This window comes from Biomphalaria glabrata, chromosome 1 (genome assembly GCF_947242115.1).
Source record: "Biomphalaria glabrata chromosome 1, xgBioGlab47.1, whole genome shotgun sequence".
In the NCBI taxonomy this organism is placed as follows: domain Eukaryota; kingdom Metazoa; phylum Mollusca; class Gastropoda; family Planorbidae; genus Biomphalaria; species Biomphalaria glabrata.
The window spans coordinates 59,761,311-59,777,728 of NC_074711.1; the positions used below are offsets into that span (position 1 = coordinate 59,761,311).

General features: G+C 36.4%; 1 protein-coding gene across 1 annotated transcript; it reads right to left on the minus strand.

Annotated features, from left to right (window-relative positions):
• Positions 1–199: 199 nt before the first annotated feature.
• LOC106072075 (collagen alpha-6(VI) chain-like) lies at positions 200–14,234 on the minus strand. The gene is made up of 8 exons (XM_013232338.2): positions 14,006–14,234; positions 13,072–13,305; positions 11,593–11,812; positions 11,298–11,453; positions 8,060–8,101; positions 6,682–6,860; positions 5,680–6,109; positions 200–3,238 (listed from the first exon to the last, which is right to left on the minus strand). Exons 1-8 carry the CDS (start codon positions 14,075–14,077, stop codon positions 1,911–1,913), a joined length of 2,661 nt encoding a protein of 886 aa, XP_013087792.2. The 5' UTR covers positions 14,078–14,234; the 3' UTR covers positions 200–1,910.
• Positions 14,235–16,418: the final 2,184 nt, after the last annotated feature.

A 16,418-nucleotide genomic window follows, 5' to 3' on the forward strand; every position in this document is an offset into this window, starting at 1 on the left:
TAAAATATACACACAGCATATTACTGGAATTTAAGTATGAAATGTTCACTGTGTGAATTATATTGTTAATGTCAGGAAAATAGTTTACCACAACCATTAGACACAAAGCCTTGGTCTCTCATGAAACAATTTCATTTCTCTTTCTAATTGTAAACATAATTACACAACTATGACATTTAACGAAAATTCAGTGCAAAAATAGTTTTCTAAATATAAAATTTTTAATAAATTACACTAGAAAAAAAAAATCAATAACCATATTTTTAAAAGCATGTTGCATATATAAGTTAAGTTAGATTATACATTCAAATACTTTATACAGTTTTATACAAATATGTGTACATCTATAGTGGTCACAGAGACATGCACAAGCTGAGTGAAGTGACTTTGAGCTGATACAGAAACATCCATTCTTACACAATGTCATCGCCCAACACACAGCCTCTTCATTCATCAAACAACACACAGCCTCTTCATTCATCAAACAACACACAGCCTCCTTTTTCAACACATAACACTGCCTCCTTATTCATCGCCCAACACACAGCCTCGTCATTCATCAAACAACACACAGCCTCGTCATTCATCAAACAACACACAGCCTCCTTTTTCAACACATAACACTGCCTCCTTATTCATCGCCCAACACACAGCCTCTTCATTCATCAAACAACACACAGCCTCCTTTTTCAACACATAACACTGCCTCCTTATTCATCGCCCAACACACAGCCTCTTCATTCATCAAACAACACACATCCTTCTTTTTCAACACATAACACTGCCTCCTTATTCATCACACAACACACAGCCTCTTCATTTATCACATATTTCTTACTTGAAGACAGTGGTTAAGGCTTAGAGAAACTGTATCTAGAAAAGTTTAATTTATTTTAAGTTGTTAGGGGGAGGGGAGGTTTAACAAAGCGTGAAAAAAAAAGTGCATAAGAATTACTTTGTTTAAATGTATTTTTGTCTTTAGAAATAAACTTTGCATCCATGATTTTGATATGCTGGAATGTGAGCTAGACTGTGACTATTATAAATGGAGGCTAATCTATAAATAACAAGCTTATGGTGTATCCGGTGTGCTGAAGGAAGTGCTGCTAAGATACACTTTTTTCAAGTTTCATTTTTCTTATCGATGAATTATCAAAATGTATGTTTGTAGCTTGTATTTATTTAGCAACAGGGAAGTTCAAGTTAGTGTTCTTGGCATTGTTTAGCTTAGTGTGAACATCTCCAAATTTAGATTTTTCAGTTGTAGACACATTGTTGCATTGATTGCAGTTTTTTTTTCTTAAATAGAAAAGGCCTATAATTGAATTGTGTCAAGTTTCTCAAAAAAATTGTTTTCTACTGATGGTGTCAAACACAAGTTTATAGTGAATGCTTTTAAATTTCAGTTAATAATTATTTTGCTTTAACAATGAATTCTGTCTAATTGAGTTAACAATGGATGTTGTCTAATTGAGTTAACAATCAGTGGTTCCTAATTAAAACAGATACTGATTGGACACATTGTCAGGACACCTACGTATTTTCTCCCCTGAACACTATGTACAGATAGGTGACAGATGAATACAATTATTGAATACATTCTAGATGAATCAAACAATAAATACATGACTATTATATTAAGTGAAGGCCCTATGTAAAATAATGCTGGCTGAGTTACTATGAAACTTGATAACGTGGTCGAGTAGAGAAATGTTCTCACGGACAACTTGTAGAAGAAGGATGTACGAGCTCCATGTGTGTAGACCGTACTTACTGTTCAGTTTCATTCCCATGCCTTGGCGAAGAGAAACTTTGAAGTAGAGTGAAATTACTCGATCGAATTTGAACAAGTTCATTGTTCACATCAAATGATTGAGCTGTTGTCAAGGATTAGATCTAGTTGAAATCAGCTAGTTCGGTTCAACGTAAAGTTCATCACCTGTCGAAGCAGTGGTTGTTTCAGCGCTGGTTGCCATGCTTGAACTTTGAACTGTAGAAGATAACGTAGTCGGCTCTGAAGTTGTGTCTGGTGTCGCAGACGTTGTAAGCTCTGCTTCGGTTGCACTTTTTGTGTCATCAACAGATTCGGTTGTTTGCAGCGAAGTTGTGTCAGATGTTACAACTTCTGCCGTTCTCGTCATTGTGGTGTCCTCGAGAAAGGTTGATGTTTCTGAAGTTGTTGTTTCGGATGTTGAAAATGTTGTATCTTTTGTAGTAGTCGCACTTGTGGTGTCCTCAAGAAATGTGGATGTTTCCAATGATGTTGTGTCAGATGTAGCAAAACTTGTATCGTCTGCTAAAGTCGCATTTGTGATCTCTTCAACAAAAGTGGATGTTTCCAACGATGTTTCATCCGATGTTTCAAACGTTGTAACATCTCTTGTCGTTTCAACAGCATTATCTTCAACAGTTGTGAGCGTTTCAATAGAAGTTGTAGAGACAGTGTCTTCTAGCAAGGTCGTAGACGCGTCTTCCACAAGTGTGGGTGTTGTTTCCTCTAGGTTTTTCTCACTTGTCCTTGATTCTAGAAATTCTGATGTTCTCAAAGATGTTGTAGTATCAGGTGTATACTTTTCTTCAGTTGTCGTCAATCTTGTTGTTGGTGTCATAAATTTTGTCGTCTGAAATGACGATGTCATTTTTGCTGTAGACATTGTTGACTTTCTGGTGTTAGCTTCCTCATTCTTTTCGCCACTATTGATCCCGCAAACTATTTCCAGAACATCTAATTTGGCATCCTTTAAATGAGTATAGCTGCTTACTTTGATCACATGCTTATTAACAGGAGCAGTCGCCAACTCTTCAAGTAAGGTCTGATTAATTTCACCTACGGCTACCAAATATATTTTCACTCCCGTGGATTTTAGGAGTTTGACCTCGGCGGCGATCTCTTCCCAATTTTTCTTCTTTCGACTGACTACCAACACTGCTATCTTTCGGCTGTCTCTTGGAACTTGTTGAAACTCAGAAACTCTTAACTTCGTCAGCAGGCTAGAAAATCCGACCTGGTTTCCATTTTTCATATCGTTGAGAGCTTCCTGGAACCTCGTGATCTCTACGAGAGATACTGCGTCTCGGACACACGGTTGAGTAAGTGTCCCGATTTTGATATTTGGGGAGATTCGGCTGGCTTCCTCTGAGAAACGCAACACAAGATCGTCTAAGATCAACTTAGAGGAGGAGATCGTGTTTGGATATTCGTAGGCGAATATAATGTTACTGGAGACATTGAGACACTCTGAAAAGGAAAAAAAAAATGGACATTGAAACTCAGACATTCTTATGTAATGTTAAATCAATCTAGAAGCTATTACTTTATAATTACTTGTGTAAATTAGGCTATATATTACTTTAAAGCTTAGGATAGTAATGTGATACTTTGTTAATTTTTGGTAAAGGCAAAAGTCAATTGAATAGTCGTGCTAATGATGTTTAGAGGGCGTGAGTCACATTCAAAGCTTTACTCTTTTATGGTTGTTCTAGTCTTTACTGTTTGTTGTTGTTTTAAAGTAATATAATCATCTTACACTCTCGCAATAGGAAGATGGGTGACTGGAAGGGAAAAGTTGTGAAAAACCGGAAGCTCGGAAAGTCACGAAACTGGCAGCGAAGCTTATCGAGCTGCCCACTAAAAAACGCGTCATGGGTTCAATTCCTATTGACACACCGCCCCCCCTTTTTTTTTAAAAAAAAAGGATCTGATCCAATCTGATCCAAACCGATTATATTCAAAGAGGTCAGACCCAGATCGATCAGATCAAAACCGTTTTTATTTTAACATAAAGTTGGAATCTATAATAAGAAATATGTTCTATTTGTGACAAGCTTAAGAACATTCAGAACAGGAAGCATATTCTAATCTACAGTATTATTACTAGCAGCAATGTGGGTAGGGGTAGATGTGTTTGCGATCAGCTGGCTCGCACAGGTCAAAGTGCTCCTTAAATGGAAGGAGAGTGCTGTGAATTACTCGTGATATGATCATGGCATCAGGACTGGGCGTTTTCTGTTTCGATAAGGCCTTGATGAACCCGAAATAAAGTTAAGCTGAATGTCATCTGGATGTCAAGCTGAATGAGAATCTGGATGTCAAGCTAGATGTCATGAGTGTATAAGAGTCATGCAATTTGATATTGTGGTATGCCAGTTTAAAAAGGATTAAAGTGTGGTTTATTTCTTGAAGGGAAATCATTTATAAAAATGGTGATTCAGACAACTTTAATTAACAATTCCTTTACAAAGTTTCTTTATACTGGATTATTATACATACAGTTTTTGAAATTATCTTTACATCAACATACAGTCTTAGATGTAATCTTTATATTAACATTTAATTATTTTGTTTTACTCTAGCTATCTTGCAATTATTTTCACCTATTCTCTGTTCAAGGCTTATCTTCCTTTAGCTTAGCGCGTTTTTACTATAGGCTTACATTCCAAATAAAAACAAAATTAGTTAACTACGACTAATTGATGAAATGATTTTTCGATTGATTCACGTTTTTTTTAATGGGAAATTGTGCAAAGTTTCAACTTAATCCGACAATGAAAAGTGATAGAAATGACGTGAACAAAATGTGTTCTAGACAGACCGAGTGACATTGCTTTGTAAAAAAATCAAAAACATTTATATTATTTAGACTCGAGTTGGCATCAGTGATCAGTTAATATGGCGGTTGTTTTTTTTTTCGCTGTTTATTTTGTCATATTTCAAGCTCTCTCTATCAAAGCTCATGAAAACTAACTCAATCAAGAAATAAATAAAATTAGATTGATTGGGTGAAAGCAACTCTAAAAAAAGGAAATGACGTCACTTGACTCGGCAATGCCCTAGCAGCAGACAAGATGGAGTCTATCTCAGCGTTCCCACCACACAGACATAAAGAGCTAAAGTAAAGGATGTATTCAGATAATACAATCTCTTACTCCTTCACTTAGTCTACAAGTGCTTTAACTCTTTTTCTTCGTAATTATTTTCCCACGTTTCGAAGGAATTCTTCTTTTTGCTCATTACTGTTTCCCTCCCCTGTTATGATTAAGCTTCAATAGCTTTGTCGTTTGTTATCAGAAAATGTTTTGGTCTAGAATTAAAGGGAAATGTATGCTCTTTTTATATAACACAACGTCAAGTTTATAGAATTAAACATTGATTTAATTTAATGAGGTCAAATCAACGATGGTGTCGTCAATTAGGAGAAAAAGAGTTAAATTACGCAACAGTGCGCTTAAATGTGACTATGGCCGTTGTAGTTTTCAATTCATGTACAAATATAATAGCGAGTATGCTTGTATGCATTTATGTATGCATGTATATATTAAACATAAATGAATAGCAGCACCATTCTTCTTTTGACATTCCAATGGTCTAGAGGTTAAGTTCGCTTAGTGCGTTATCGCTAAGCGGTGGTGTCGTTTCCAGGGTCACTGGTTCGAGCCTAGGTCGGCGCAGTCCCATAATTTCTTAGTATTTAATTTCCTACTTTCTCTCTTAAAAACTTGGTCCCTGGTGCTGCTATTCAGTTATGTTTCATCTATGTCTGTATCTACATTTGTTTCAGCTCCAACTCTATGTTTATGTATGTATGTAGACTGTGTTTGTATGTTAAGTACACTCTAAGAGGGTTAAGAAAAAATATTTTGTTTTTTGTTTTTTAAGCTAGACAATTACTTGCCACTTACGTTGAAGAGTTTGAGGGGCTTTGGTCTGACACAGCTTGTTGGCTATCTGTGTCGTGATCATGGACAGATTGCTAAATGTCTCAATGTGGAAGACATAGTCATCGTCAGGATCGCTGGAGATGTCCGTCAACTCCTTGACGTCCACTTGCATGCCGACCCCAACAGCGAACATAATGATGCCTCTCTTCTTGGCCTCAGCAGCCTCAGAGGCGGTGTACTCCGGCAGTTGTGACAGCCCGTCAGTTAAAGTTATAATAATTTGTACGGCGTCCTTCCTGGCTTGGCTCGGACCGAAGCCGATGTTCGATACGAATTTAATGGCATCTCCAGTGTTGGTCGAGCCGGTCAAGTATTCAATGTGCTCCGGTTGAAGAGATGCTAGAAGGGACTTTTCGTCAGCGAACGATGACAGGTTGAAATTGGGGTGGGCCTATTTAAAGAAAGAAAAAAAAAACCTAGCCATAAGTTGATTACCAATGGGCAAAGATGACTGGGATGTTAATGAGTCGAGAACTTATTTTTGTGTTTGTTTGTTTTCGTGATATAAAAATTTAAATATTTATTCCAATCTTAGTAGTTTGTAGTAAATAAAACTATTTAAATAAAATGAAACCACTATGTAAAAAGAAATTACATCTCCTCTAATGTATACTAGCCATTAAGATATTGGAGATTGTCAGGCAAAATTAAACAATGTCAAGGACGCTTCAATATTGCTAAGTAAATAAAAGTTACAAATAGAAAAGCCACGAGAAAAGCGTAGATTGAAATACTATTCCTCAACTGTTACATTTCTAAGAAAATAGTTAGAGCTAACTTCGAGGACCATGTCCACCAATGGTTTTGATTTTTGCTTTCGAAATTATTTTTTTTTTGAAATCAAAATTTGCAAGCTGAATAGAAGAATTGTAAAAAAAAAAATATTACCAATGAGGCTGATGATCTAAGAAAGAAAGAGTCACATTGGTAAGAACAGTAACTTTTAAGAATATAAGAACTTACATTATCAGAAAACGTTACAAGACCAATTCTCGTATGTTGCGGAGAGATTGGAAAGGACGAGACGAGATCTCTGACGAAAGGGAGAACCTTATCTCTGAACCTGACGCTCCCCACCGATGTGGAGGCGTCTAGAAGGAAGTAGATATCAGCCGCTTTACCATGACACGTGGAAGGTTTGGCTGTAAAGAAAACAGAATGATCCAAATTATTGTTATTCTATAAGCGAACTAATGTAAGGAATTGTATTTTAATATTAAATCAATACTTAATATATAATTTGTTTTTGTAAGGTGTCAGCTAAAGGGAGAGAAGAGAGAAGTATGGACAGAATTGGATGATAACTAATAAAAGGTTTAATGGGATGACAACCATTAAGAAAAGTGCTAATGCAAGAAACTAAATTCGTTTGTACCAAGCTGGTTCTTTAAAACAATCCTCTGTACAGAACAGACATATGAAGCTTCGTAAAATGTAAAATGTGTTACATGTTTCGGATGTTCCTTCAGAGTTGAAGTTTACTTCCTAATCCAAACCTCCCGCAGGACGCCGGGATTGGGAGCGGGCAGGGTTTGAACCCGGGACCATCGATAAATCCAAACGAAAGTCCAGCGCGCAAACCGCAGGCAGGATGAGGCAGCCATCATTTTTAACTAATCTGCATGTCTATTAATTTGACATTCTCAGAGGTGCTGTCCTGGCTTGGATGTTGTGTAGTGTCTAACACTACTTCACTTATCGTACTGCGAGTCCGTAAATATCCATGGGACACCACAATAAAATACAATACACGATAGAACTTCTGAAATACTTCAACTGATGTTTCTTTACAGATAGGGAATGATCGTCTTGTCTCTCGTTGTTTACTTAGCAGTGTATATCAATATCCATCTTTCTCTAAGCCATAATCTTCTCCTATCATGTTCCCATTTTCTGCATTTTCGTCTGTCTGGCAGCTCTGGCTACGTCACTACTTGTTACCGTCGCTAAAAACAATGGACAATATATTTGTTTACAAAACTAACAGAATCTTTAGACTAGGTCATTACATTGCTAGATCCACGCACAAGTAACCATGAAACATTACTCCTAGATGGTTGCCTGGTCGTGCGGTATGCGCGCTGGGCTGTCTTTCGGTCCTCTCGATGGTCCCACGTTCATACCCTGCCCGCTGCCTTTCCTCGGCGTCCTGAGGGTGGTTTGGGCTAGGATTTAGATTACCTTCAACTCTGAAGGAACATCCGAAACATGTAAACAATTTTACATTCTGCAAGCATAGAGGTGAACCAAATGTGCTTTTTGTTTTATTGTAGTCAATATATTTGACCTAATAATGAAGACAGAAGTGTTAGAAGAAATACTGTTTAATAAAAGTCCTCACCTTGATCATGCTGGAGATTTTCTGGCTTGATTGTTGGGAAATCTGTATAAAATTTAAGTTTTATTAATAATATACTCAATACTCAATCTGATTTTACATATTAGCTACATTATAAATAAGGCTTGAAATATGGTTAGATTTACCAGACTGAGGACAAAAAAAGGGGACAAGGCTTTAACATTGGAATACAAAACACACTCTGACAAGTAAACAAAACAAAGTAGACTAGACAAAAAAAGTACACCATATCGAACAGATGATGTAAAGATTATCTGTTTCTGTTGTCGACGGTTAAATGGGTGTCATGTGGGCTCATGTGGCTAGCACAACGACTTGTCGCTTTTGTTTTCCCCAACTCATGTGACTAGCACAACGACTTGTCACTTTTGTTTTCCCCAACTCATGTGGCTAGCACAACGACTTGTCACTTTTGTTTTCCCCAACTCATGTGGCTAGCACAACGACTTGTCACTTTTGTTTTCCCCAACTCATGTGACTAGCACAACGACTTGTCACTTTTGTTTTCCCCAACTCATGTGACTAGCACAACGACTTGTCGCTTTTGTTTTCCCCAACTCATGTGACTAGCACAACGACTTGTCACTTTTGTTTTCCCCAACTCATGTGACTAGCACAACGACTTGTCACTTTTGTTTTCCCCAACTCATGTGACTAGCACAACGACTTGTCACTTTTGCTTTCCCCAACTCATGTGACTAGCACAACGACTTGTCGCTTTTGTTTTCCCCAACTCATGTGACTAGCACAACGACTTGTCACTTTTGTTTTCCCCAACTCATGTGGCTAGCACAACGACTTGTCGCTTTTGTTTTCCCCAACTCATGTGACTAGCACAACGACTTGTCGCTTTTGTTTTCCCCAACTCATGTGACTAGCACAACGACTTGTCGCTTTTGTTTTCCCCAACTCATGTGACTAGCACAACGACTTGTCACTTTTGTTTTCCCCAACTCATGTGAGGAACGAATCAGGATTGGATGTACTTAATGCCTTCTAAAACTCCAGAAATTCTAAATCAAGGTCTTTACAGAAATACCAAATCACAGTCTTTACAGAAATACCAAATCACAGTCTTTACAGAAATTCTAAATCAAGGTCTTTACAGAAATACCAAATCACAGTCTTTACAGAAATACCAAATCACAGTCTTTACAGAAATACCAAATCACAGTCTTTACAGAAATACCAAATCACAGTCTTTACAGAAATACCAAATCACAGTCTTTACAGAAATACCAAATCACAGTCTTTACAGAAATACCAAATCACAGTCTTTACAGAAATACCAAATCACAGTCTTTACAGAAATACCAAATCACAGTCTTTACAGAAATACCAAATCACAGTCTTTACAGAAATACCAAATCACAGTCTTTACAGAAATACCAAATCACAGTCTTTACAGAAATACCAAATCACAGTCTTTACAGAAATACCAAATCACAGTCTTTACAGAAATACCAAATCACAGTCTTTACAGAAATACCAAATCACAGTCTTTACAGAAATACCAAATCACAGTCTTTACAGAAATACCAAATCACAGTCTTTACAGAAATACCAAATCACAGTCTTTACAGAAATACCAAATCACAGTCTTTACAGAAATACCAAATCACAGTCTTTACAGAAATACCAAATCACAGTCTTTACAGAAATACCAAATCACAGTCTTTACAGAAATACCAAATCACAGTCTTTACAGAAATACCAAATCACAGTCTTTACAGAAATACCAAATCACAGTCTTTACAGAAATACCAAATCACAGTCTTTACAGAAATACCAAATCACAGTCTTTACAGAAATACCAAATCACAGTCTTTACAGAAATACCAAATCACAGTCTTTACAGAAATACCAAATCACAGTCTTTACAGAAATTCTAAATCACAGTCTTTACAGAAATACCAAATCACAGTCTTTACAGAAATACCAAATCACAGTCTTTACAGAAATACCAAATCACAGTCTTTACAGAAATACCAAATCACAGTCTTTACAGAAATACCAAATCACAGTCTTTACAGAAATACCAAATCACAGTCTTTACAGAAATACCAAATCACAGTCTTTACAGAAATTCTAAATCACAGTCTTTACAGAAATACCAAATCACAGTCTTTACAGAAATACCAAATCACAGTCTTTACAGAAATACCAAATCACAGTCTTTACAGAAATACCAAATCACAGTCTTTACAGAAATACCAAATCACAGTCTTTACAGAAATACCAAATCACAGTCTTTACAGAACTTCGAACCCGAGACTCTCAGCCACCAATCCAACAGAATTCCAAATAGTTGATAATATAGTTGACGCAATATGTCAGTAAATTAAAGATTCTCACATTTACGTTTCTTCTCCAATCAACTTTTTGATGGAGTTTAATTATTTGCGTAAACAAATGTGTGGGACTCCATGCAAATTTTCTTTATTACATAATTGTGAGAAAAAAAAAACTTTTCGGTAAGTTTTATAAAGAGTCTATGTCTCTTAGTTGTCCACTATGGTCTGATTAGTTTAAATGCTCTTTTAACTATAGCACTAGAGGCCAGAGGCCGAGAACTTAAATAAAAGAATCGCGTCAGTAAAGGCGCTGAATAACATATTTCTTCTAAACAGCACCAGATAGATCTTGACAACAATCTGCTCAGGAAGAAGGTTGTCAATGAGTGAGCTCCATAGACAGTTGAGTAGACCAGACCGAAAGGACGCATGGTGGGAGCTCAAGACATGGATTTGAGAGAGAGAGAGAGAACTGGTTCGTGTGCGGCATTAGGGCTGTCCTTCTATGGGGGCAGGGCGACCTTAAAACTCACTGCCCGCTTCCTCTTCCGTGCTCTAAGGGAGTAATTCTCAGCATGGTTCATTACTAATGGGGTTTCTGATTCGGTTGTCAAGGAACTTGTCAATTTTTTAATATATTTATTTAAAAAGTTTGCGGGTTTAAACGAGAAGATATAAAGAAAAGAATTCGATTGATGCTATTGCAGTAAACCACAGGGTGAAAGCCGGACATTTTCACACTTGATGTCAAAGCCTTCCGGACTGAGGACACGGCTCCAAATAAAGAGATGCCCTCCTTTTAACGAGCTTCTGGTAACTTTAATTCTTGCTCTACCATTTCCTTCATAACTTTAAGCTACTTACAGTGATACAGCAATCAGCTAAATATTTAATTGGTTTCTAGTGTAGCGATAAGACTGGCCTACCCGTGCACTCTAGCCTTGTCAAGCGTTTCTCAACATTGGTCAGCGACTTGAAGTCTTTAACTTGGAAAAAAAAGAGGTAGCTTGGGGAGGATGCCATTTCTCGAAGCTCGATGTTGTTAGTATTGTTACCAACACCAATAGCGAATATGGTCACACCTACAATAGATTTAGGTTAATAAAAATTGACTTGTCTTAATAGATTTAAAAAAATACGATGAAATACTAGGTTAAATAGTTACGTTAAAATACTGTGTAGAAAAGTATTTTTATTTTTGTGCAAAGATTTGGCACTGACCTTGATTTTTGAGAAACTTGGCTGCGTCTGTAGTTTTCCTGCCATATCTAGACACACCATCTGTTATAGCTATGACAGTTTTAAATGAGTTTGGTCTGAATCCATGGCTAGAATTAAACATGTTTTCAGCAACGTACTCCAATGCTGCGTGTGTGTTCGTCTGAGTGTTGCCACGTCTGTATGTCATGCGTTCTACGGCTTTCAGCGTGTCAGCTACATTCTGGGGGATACAGGAAATTTGTCGTTTTAATCGGTTTATTTTTTTATTCGACCCTTGCCAATAATTGCTTCAATGTCAAGTGATAAAACACGACAATGATCAACAGTAACATCGAAAGTCAGTTTGCTACATATTTATTCTCTAGACGTGGGGTGGCTGAGTGGTAACGCGCTTGGTTTCCAAAGCTGGGGTCCCGGGCTCGAATTCTGGTGAAGACTGGGATTTTTAATTTCGGGATCCTTTGGCGCGTCTGAGTTTACCCAACCTTAATGGGTACCTGACATTAGTTGGGGAAAACTAAAGGCGGTTGGTCGTTGTGCTGGCCACATGACACCCTCGTTAACCGTGGGCCACAGAAACAGATGACCTTTACATCATTTATGTTACTGTTTGGAAGGTTGGAAAGGAGACCTTTTATTTATTTATTTATTCTTGAAATCGATGAAAGCGTGTAGGACATCTAAAATATCTCGTATAGTTCAAGGGGAGCTAAGCATGAAAATTTGACTGAAATAGCCATCATCCAGATTTTTGTTACTTCCAAGAATTAAAAAAAAAAAAGAGCTGTAAAAGAAAACTTTCAGCCGTTACATAGTGCGCTCTATTTGAAGACTCTCATTGTTTATTTATTAATTCGATACATTCCTACTGTTTCTTTAAATTGAAAGTATGCTATGAGCTTTTTTTCTTTTTCTTTTTTTCATAGCATAGACTCTTTATTTTTGGTTGGGTTTATTGTCCACCAATTTGATACATTCTAGATTTGCTAGAATAACAATTTATAACAATATAAGAATCACAGCGCCACATTCACTTCTACGGACATACAGGCCAACTACATATTCTTTATGATGGCGTTGTGTGACAGTCGTCTAGTAATAAAAGCAGTATTTTAGTTGTTTTTCTTTTTGGTCTCTTTGTGTTGGTCGAGTGGTAGAGTACTTTGTTTCAAACCAAAGGATCTCCTTTATAGAAGCAGTTAACCTTTAAATGATCTGCACTATAGATCTCAAGGGTTACTTTCATTTGTAACGATTTATTTTTCTGTAATTTCTCTTGCATCTTTTTTCCCATTATCCCTTTCATAGTCTAGTTCGATGCCTATATTTCTTTTTCTTTACTTAGGATTTGTTTTTATATATTATGTATCATTTAGAAAGCGTGAATGCACTATATCTATAATCTAGGCCTAACTTTTCATACTTAATGATCAAATTATTTATTTAAATATATGTATAATATAGTAAAGTAAAAGTTACCTTATATTTACTGAGGTCAAACTCTACGTAATGATAAGTCCCAAATAAAATGACTCCAACTCTGGTGTCCAACGGTCCTGGTCCAATGTGGAAGGTAGAGATGACCTCCTTCAGAAAAGTCTTCATGTGAGTGTTGAAATGCACTGACCAAATGGAGGTGGATGTATCCACCAGAAATACAATATCTGCAGACCGGTGGCAAGTTAAATCAGACGTCACTGGTGCTCCACCAACCTGGTCAGGGTACAGATTTTAACAAGCAAAATCATAAAAATACTTTTTTAAAAGAGGGTACTTTAAGGGGAAGAGATCCACATTAAGGCCTATATCCATATCACTCAATACTGTAAGATGTATTTCTCTTTTTCGATATCAAACTAAATTAATTATATACCAGTATTTAAATAACTTATTTGTTAATATTTTTAATTGATTTGTGATTTGTTAGGAACAACGAATATGTGTGCCAAAGTTTCAACTTGATCCGAAGTGGGAGAAAAAACGTGTTCAAAATGTGTACCTAGCAGACAGAGTTGATATGTAAAAATGTCTCATTTATTGAAGTTCATAAAGCTTATTTCTTCCAGATGCATTTACAATCATAAAATGGTTGAACGTATAATTAAATGTAGGCTACATCTTTTAAACATAACAGAATGGATTAAATTTAGAGATCTTTCTTTATGTGAACTTTTGGATACATCAAATTACTTCCTTATGAAAAAATATCTGAACTCAGCATATATTATTAACAAAAAAATTTTAAATTCCAGTCATAATTACATCTTTAATTTTGAGTTAAATTTTCATTATCATTTATTTCATATGTTTTCTTGTGCTTACTTATTGCCATATGCGGACAGAGACATTTTAAAATAGTTTATTCGAGTTCCTTCAAACAAAAATACTCCTATTATTTATAAAATTCTGATACCTTTGCACCAAGAAAGAAGCAAATAACCCAATAGAGGAATAATCCCTTCTTCGGAGAGTCTGGACAACACATTCTCTTCCTCTTGCTGGTTTAGTACCACCGTCTTGAGTTGAATGGCCGAACTATATGCCACTACAGGCCAGGCTACTAGCCTATTTTATGCAGTCTGAAAACGCCTACCACTGATACGGATCTTGTTAGCGATGGCCACCATTACGACAGCACTTAATTACCGAGAAGTGAAATGGGATTTGGGTTGAAATTAGGAAGTTTATATGTTTCGAAACCTGAAAACAGCATCTCTTGAAATGTGAACATTTCTGCTGAGAGACTATAGGACGTGCTCTTAATCTCAAACACTCATTGAATTAGTTCTTTCTCTTGTATCCTTTTGTCGGAAATAGGAATCAAGAGTTTAGAGATTAGGGCCCTACTGAAGTTTAATCTATCAGAGTTTAGAGATTACTGAAGTTCAATCTAGCAGAGCTTAGAAATTACTGAAGTTAAATCTAATAGTTTAGAGATTACTGGATTTCATTCTAGCAGAGTTTAGAAATTACTGAAGTTAAATCTAATAGTTTAGAGATTACTGAAGTTAAATCTAATAGAGCTTAGAGATTACTGAGGCTCAATCTAGCAGAGTTTGATACAGAGTTTTGTATCAAAGTTTTGAATTAAAGTTTTGTTTGGCTATATAGATCTATGTTTTGTAATAAAGTTTTGAATTGAATTTTTGTAGGCTTATCAAAGATTTGTATCAAAGATTTGTATCAAATATTTGTATCAAAGATTTGTATCAAAGATTTGTATCAAAGATTTGTATCAAAGATTTTTATATCTATGTGTTGTTGTGTTTAATTACATTTCTATGTAATAATATATTCCAATTTAGTCATGCAAGTTATAAACAAATTTGTTATAATTATTTCTAAAAACAATATTCGATAGGTAATTTTAAAAGTCTTACAATAACAGTAATGTTGAATTAGATTGTCTTTAAAATGTGACAAATGTCGATATCAAGGCATAATAATGACAAAGTGAGAACCCCCTTCACTCTCCTAAAAAACTTATGAACTTAAGTCTCTCTCTCTCTCTCTCTCTTACTTTCTCTCTCTTTGTTTGTCTCTTTGTATCTCCTTTTCTCTCACTCGCTCTGCCGCTATCTCTCTTTTGGAACCGAGATCATTCTTTTTAGTTTCTAATTTGTCAGTTTTACAGCATGTAATGAGTGACACTGTCCTTCTTGAGTGACAGTCCATGGAGAGTCCAAGCACTAAATAACACCTGCCATATATCGCTCCTCAGTCACCCTCAGCAGCACGGGCCTATGACCAAGTAACAGATCTTCTGATGCTTGATCTTTATGAGAACATTCTATTTTGAACGTTTCAACGTGCCCGAGAAGGGAGCGGGAGGACCTAAGTCTAAGTCTAACGCACCGATACGGCGTACCGGCACCTTTTTCAATGTGGGGAAACAATTATTACCTTTTTTGCATTTTAACGTTTATTATTCATTTATTAGTAGTTCAAAGTGAAACAATCCATCACCGAGTACCGGCTCCTATATTTTTCAAAAAAAAAAAAAAGCACTGTCTATGAGTATATGCAAAGTAACTCAGCCAATGAATACAAGAGGATAAGTAAGACTGTGACTTTCGGATAAAACCGAAAATGTTGGAAAACTTGTTTTGTATATTTTTAGTAAAATAAAAGTACACAGTATCTCAAACTTCCTTACAAAAATGAAAAGCTTGAGGACAAAGATAGTTTCATAAACTTCGTTCGGGTAAATCCGAAGAAGACACTGTGATCGACTTTCCAGTACAAGTGAGAGCATTAAAACGTGAGTTCCTGTTTTTCATTGACGCAGTTGGAGTTGAATGGGGCAGGAAATAAAGACTCTACAATGCATTGGGTAACACTGACAGAGCTCTAGACTCACTAGAGTATGTCTAACATGGTCTTACGCCACGCCGTGTCTCTAAAGGAAATGTAACTGTTAACAACGGACTCTATTACAAGATAGATCGTATCTAGACCTCTCTCTCTTTCTCTGTCTGTTGAGTGTGTTTGTTTCAGTCAAGGCCTCTCAAGTGGCAGCTGCTAGATCGTGTGTTAATCTGTCGGCTCATTCAATGCAGCGGAGACGGTGCGAGAGAAGATAATCGTTACAAGCAAACTGAAGTGTAGCAGACGATTGCCTTTCCTTTTTTAGAAAAATGTCTGATATTTAGATCTAGTTCTGCACGCCATGTACATGTATGTCACGACATAGTCTGTTGTGATATTGCTAGAGGATTTGCGCAGTTATTCTAATTGACCAAATAAATCCGTTTCCAAGAAATGTGTCCATACATGATGTAGCAGCTTAGTCGCTTGCTTATTAGCGAGGTATACAAATACAATGA